The following is a 6,387-nucleotide window of genomic DNA, read 5'->3' as shown; positions in this document are numbered from 1 at the left end:
AGATAGATAGATAGATAGATAGATAGATAGATAGATAGATAGATATTTGCTCAAGTTCAGGGCATGACAATCTTAATCTTTTGTATCTTCATTCAAATTTGATTCGATTTGACTTAACAGATAAAATGCACTTTTTCTAGTCTTTGATTAGTGTGAAAATATAATTAAAAAAAAGACGTAATGGATAAAAAAAGCCCAATTATGTAAAATACACAGTTATTAACAACATGCTCTGTGCCCTGCAGCTTTTGATGTTGATGTGCTATTTGCCTGAGAGCTTCTCTCCATAATGTTTATTTAAAGGTTGCAAGGAGTCCCTGACAACGTTCAGCGTTGTGTTCCCATAACTCTACACAGAGGAGACAGACTATTCAGTCACCTTGGTTCATCATGTGCTTTACCATGTTTGCACTTAGAATATATAATAAAGAGCACATGCTCGCACAAAGTTGGCACACCTACTTATGGAAAACCATAAAAACTTAATTAAACATTTTTTCCCCACTTCCAGACTTCCATTGTCTGTACTTGCTTATCCTCCAGGGTCTCCAAGGGTTGGGTGTGATCTGTTACCAACCTCCAGCACTCACTCAAATTTGTTACATAGAATATTTTTTCTTAAAAGGTAATACATACATTTATGTTGTTTTTTTTCCCCCATTGATACAATAATTGATTATATGACCTCCTCAGCAGGAAGCAGGTGCTGCAGAAACTCATTCGGTTGTGTAATGGCAAGGAGACAACTCAAATATGAAGGACAGTGGGAATTCAGGAGACATTTTAGGAACCAGTGACGTTTAGAAACATTTAAGATTAATTTCATATAGAAAAGCAGAAAAATGTAGTTCAATGCAAAAGTAAACTGTACTGAAGATACTAAACACAAATTTTTAAACAATGTTTTTTTTATTATTATTTTATAAAAGATTCTTTTTTTCTATCTAAATATAGAAGGGGGCTGCAGAGTGGTGCAGTTGGTATCACTGCTGCCTTGGTTCTGGGTTTGAGTCCCAGTCATTGGTTTTTCTGCATGGAGTTTGCATGTTCTCCCTGTGCATATGTGGGTTCTCTCGGGGTACTCCGGCTTCCTCCCACAGTCCAAAAACATGACTGTTAGGTTCATTGGCTTCTCTAAATTCTCCTTAGGTGTGAGTTTGTGTGTGAATGGTTTTTTGTGTTGTTTGTCTCTGCGTTGCTTTGCAATGGACTGGTGACCTGTCCAGGGTGGACCCCGCCTCTCACCCATTGACCGCTGGAAATAGACACCAGGAGCCCTCGCGACCCCAGCAGGGATAAGCGTGACGAAAAATAGATGGATGGATGGAAATATAGAAGGTGTGGAAGTTTTCGTCCACACTCTCAATTTCATATTTTGTATGATACTTGCATTTGATAATTAAGAAAAAGTCCTCAGTCCTCCTGTCTGTTGCTGCCATATGCAGGGGTGACTGCTGATGCACTAGGGGAGTTTCTCATTCTGCTGGATCCTGTCACCTGGGAAGTCAACAGTTTATCCCTGTATTAGTATTACAGTAAAGTTCACAACATTGGTTCGAATCAAATTTGACAAAAAATCAGGTGCTATGATGTAATGTAGACTAATGTAGAAGTGTCTGTGCCTATTGGCCAACACTGTGACCCATGAGCGCATCTGACTGTCACGTAGTAAGCGTGACAGAAAGCTGGTGGGGCAGTGTAAACAAACAGTCTGTGGGTAAAATGTTGAATGCGTCCTTTTTAAAAATTAATGAGCGTAGAGGCTCTTTCTGCTCACGTTTCAATGAAAACCCCAAGTCTAATCCTTCCAAAACTGATTCTAAAGCTGAGTCAACGAGAACTGTTCAATAGTTGTTGCCATCTTCCTTGTTGTACTTTCTCCAGCGTTGCGCAGCTTTATTGTCCCGCCCTCAAAACCCCGCCCACTTTGCATCCAGAAATTCAAAATGTATCTCTGTGTCGTGATTGGCCAGCCAGTTCTAGGGCCTGAGGCATTAATCGAGGCTAGATCATTCGCAGGCAAAAATTATTTTTGCCGCCAGCGGGTGGGGCTAGTTTACTAGGCTACTGACCTATACAAAAATTTGATGCAAAAGTCAAGAGTCAGATAGTAAGAAAGACACCGAAGCAAAGCGAAACATCATCAGCTTTGGCGAAATTAAAACTAAGACGGTCAAATCGTGACAAAACCTAACTTGTAATACAAATATCTAAATGTTTACCAAATAGGCTCCCCCTTTACCCAAATACACCCCTATATAGTTAAAGATATCAATGGGATTATGTAGACTCGGACACAAGCAAGGGGTGTTTTGGTCTGAATTTAGAGGAGATCTTCTGTTAAAGGTTGAGCAGGTTTTTGCATTTCTTCACTGGTACATTTGCTGAAATTAATCCTTGGTAATAGTAAAGTCCCTAAAGTTGGAAGGCTTCCCAACATGCAGCAGGAGCAGCTAGTTTACTGCAAAGTCAATGGTTGACATGCATTAAGGCGCAACGTGTGTGTGTGTGTGTTAAAATCTGTGACCGTGCTCGTCATGTTTTGCTTTTACATGTCTTTATGGCATTTCAATGCAGACATGCCAAAACATCAGCAGAGTACTGTACACATCTTCACGATAAAGAGTTGAGTGGTGCTTGAAAATAGATCGGTTATTACATAATATTGCTTTTGTATGAATGTTTTACAGGCATTTCAGACGTAAGCTTAGCCTCCAACTAGTGACAATGTTTTTGAATGACTAGTACTGTGCATAGCAACAACTGCATGTCTCAAAGATTAACAATTCATTACTTAAGAGAAATGTTGGCAACACACCACAGTAGTAGAAGGACTAGTTTAAGTGGGTTCCTAGTCTGTGTGCTCACTTTGTGAGTACTGTACAAGTGTTAACATTTAAAATACATGCTTTGAGGTTTGGCTCGTCTGATTTTTTTCTGGGTTTTATGATTTTTGCCTATGTCTGGTCTGCCGTCACCTATGTGTTTTAATGGATGTTTAGCGGTATACCAAATGTGTTTTCATGGACATGCATGATGAGCCATCGACATGTTTTCGTGGATGTGTTGGTGTGCTGTCACCATTGGTTCCGTTCAAGGTGCGCAGTCACTATTTTTCTGTGTGTAATGGGTGATCATATACTAATGAGAATTGCATAATTGTATCTTCTTGGCTGATTTATGGAACTGTCGCCGTATCCTGAACCTTTATCTCATGTTGTACTTCATATGGGGCCCACCCGGATAATGTTGCTTATGGGCCTATTGTTTTGTCGTTATGCCACTGTGTCAAAATAAAACTTGTACAAGCATCAAAAATGAAGTAGCACAAGCATTTTTGCTGCTCTTGCTGCTTGAGGTTTGAAAGACAAAAGAGTGTTTTATAACTCACAGTAGATATTATTCAAATAGACAATGCACATACTTCCACATGCACAGATTAGAGTTAAACACTATTTGTTTATTACACTTTAGCACTCCTTAGCCCATGCTGCACAGGGGAGAGAGCCATGTTGCTTTCTTTACTGGTACTAAAGTCTGGGTTTTAAGGTCATGTCTTTAATGTGATTTAACACTGTTTTTACATGAAATATAGTTCACTATTTAAACTTTTAAACTTTGCTTTAGAATACTGCAGCTTCTGACAGCTTTTTTTTTTTTTTAAAGACATCCTCTGCAGAACACCAGGGCTTACCTTTCAACACGGTCTCATTCTTGCACAGCCTCTCACCTCAGCCGAACCTCTTTTGTCCCTTCTTCAAGCCTAAGCCTGGCTGTTTGTGAATTTGTTCAGACTTGAAACAGAGACTCTTTTGCAATCAGTCCTAAAGCTCCACCAATGCAGGGGAGTGAATGTGAAGCATGCAGACTTTATGTAACTGCTTTACAACTAGATTACTGTGTACACATGTTTAACAGCTACTGCTTCAGCAGCTGAGCGCCGACATTATGCATGTGTGTTGACACTGAAATCAAGCTTCTTGACCTTGAGTAATTAATTTATCCAAACAAAGGGAGACACACCCATCTGTTTGCATAGTTCTGTGTGATTTAAAAAAGTAAAGGGAAATTTGTGAGTAAAGGAAGGACCTCAAGCTAATGTGTTTTAGCCTAATCCAGAATGCTTTCATTTAGATCATAGAAAACAAAAATACCTGCAAGTTTATATGCATAGGCTTCAGCTGGCTATGCAGGACAGATTTTTATGCTGTACCTGTTATGATTTCCTTCGTTGGCACAAGACAGTCTACATTCTTTATAGAGATTTAATACCACATATGCATGAGGATATTTCCTCAAAAACTGTTTAGATCATTCAAAAATCTAGAGATTTATGTAAATTAGCTTTTTTTAAAGTGTAAAAAATATCTTTTTGGTCCATAAAGTGCTTCATTTGATCAAATAATCTTTCTTTGTAAGACAGTAGTTAGCTAAACAATTCTATATATTCATCCTAGATTTCATTAAAGAAACTTAAAATAAAACTTTCAGTACGCTAATTTGTGGGGGGTTTTTTTGGATTAAAATAGATTTTTTTCTCCTAATTCTCTATTATATCTGTTTCAGGTGGCAAAGGTGGAGTATGTACGGCGTCAGCCTAGACTGCGGGAGGTGGAGGTGACACTGGAGGACCACTTAGAGTGCATGTGCAGCAGCAGACGGCACTTCAGCCAAAACCAAGACAGAGAACATGGTGAGCTTGCAGATCTACATGCATTTGTTCTATTCCCTCAATTGTTCATTGTTCAGTTGAATATATGGCAGTCAAGCTAAAATTAAATATTAAACTAAAGACTTTATTTCTGCAGGTCTCTCTGCTCTGTGGTTACAATTTTAAAGATATGTGGCCAAAAAACTAACATTAGAGGCATTTACCACCTAATAAAAATAACCCATTCTTTAAACTGCATATGAAATTCTTATTTGTTATTTATTATTGATTATCTTATCCTTGCATCACATCAAAACTTCCCATAAACCATGATCTGTCAGAAAACAAAATAAACTTTTAAATGATCCTCATTGTGATCATGCTAACTCAAAATTTGCTTTTCCCTCTGTACCTGCTTCCCTCTCGGGAGCAGTGCAAGGGAAGTGTATTTTTTTTTTTTTTTTTTAAGTGGAGAAGGTGGGTGTTTTCAAAAATTCATGAAAATCTTTCACTTTACCTTTAGAAAAATATATATTTTTTTATTATCTTGTTTTACATTTTGCCATTATAATTCAAATAAATGAACAAAAATAGATAACTTGCCAAGACTTTTGGTCAAAAGGCCAAAAGTGAAAAAACAATTGCTAGAAAAAAAATTATCTTTTTTTTAAACCAGGGTCACCACCTACAACCAGCATAGGCTGACTTGATAGTTTTACTTATCAAATGATCTAACAAAAAAAAACTGCCATTGGAATATGAGTTTCTTTGTAGTGTGTAACGAATAAAGCAATGCATGATCTCATCCATTCTTATACTCACAAAGACTTTTCTTTGATCAGGTATCAGGTGAAGAGATGCAGTGGAGGGGTCACAACCGCTTCCGATGTCTTTGTCACCGCCTGCTGTGGAAGGACACATTTTATAGAAGCTTTGTGACCTGTGCCAAGAGGAATACGTGACCCATTTAAAACTGAAGTGTACACTTAAGAGATTGCAATAAACAGCTAGACTTTCAAACCCAGAGAGGTACCTCAGACAAAATGAACATATCTCCATGAAGGAGGGCAATGTTTGGACCCCTGGACTTCAAAGAACACATTGCTTATGCTCTTCTCCTCCACCTGAGTGATAACTCCTTAGCATTGAAGATCAGCTCCTGGTTGGCAACTTTTCTTCTACAGATACACAGACTCCATCAATTGTTCTTTTTTTTTTCTCTCTGTTGCAAATACAAGGTATTCAAGTCAATATTGTCATTCCCACTGACCCCATGGCATTGCAGAACAGGGGAGAGTCCTTCTTCATTGTTCGCCAAAGACAAGAACAAGTTCATTTTATGAAATCAGACATCAGAAAAACAAAAAGAATCCATTTCAAAATAAAAAGGAGGGCTTTCTGTAAACATGAACTGGTCCTGTGGATTGGCATGTGATGTACGCAGAACTCAGACAGTGGCAACTGTGGGAGCTGGGATGAGGTTTCATACTCCATACTCCCTCTTCTGGTAAATCATTCATGTATAACCCCCGATTTTTATAATCTTTTAATGCTGTTTGTTTTCTACTTCTGATACATTTTATCCATAAAAGATGGAAGCAGGATTTTACTTAAGCAAATAAAGATATTTATATGAAACACAGTTGGTGTCGTTATATAATAGCATCAGTTTTAAGGTTCTTGAACTGCAACCAAATAGTTTAAAATTATTGGCTGAGAGGCTAAACTTCATGGAA

At 38.0% G+C, this 6,387-nt stretch overlaps 1 protein-coding gene across 1 annotated transcript in view; it reads left to right on the top strand.

Annotated features, from left to right (window-relative positions):
• The window catches only part of LOC107090056 (platelet-derived growth factor subunit A-like), a 15,071-nt gene extending 8,807 nt beyond the window's left edge, over nucleotides 1-6,264 (top strand). The window contains exons 5-6 of the mRNA XM_015383216.1: nucleotides 4,567-4,693; nucleotides 5,494-6,264. Of these exons, the coding sequence (XP_015238702.1) occupies nucleotides 4,567-4,693; nucleotides 5,494-5,504 (138 nt within the window). The 3' untranslated portion in view covers nucleotides 5,505-6,264. The remainder of the gene's footprint in view (nucleotides 1-4,566; nucleotides 4,694-5,493) is intronic.
• The last annotated feature ends 123 nt before the right edge of the window (nucleotides 6,265-6,387 follow it).

Source organism: Cyprinodon variegatus, unplaced genomic scaffold, assembly GCF_000732505.1.
Source record: "Cyprinodon variegatus isolate N-32 unplaced genomic scaffold, C_variegatus-1.0 Scaffold278, whole genome shotgun sequence".
Taxonomy (NCBI): domain Eukaryota; kingdom Metazoa; phylum Chordata; class Actinopteri; order Cyprinodontiformes; family Cyprinodontidae; genus Cyprinodon; species Cyprinodon variegatus.
Note: the sequence above shows the minus strand (reverse complement) of the source record. Positions and strands in the feature narration are given on the sequence as shown.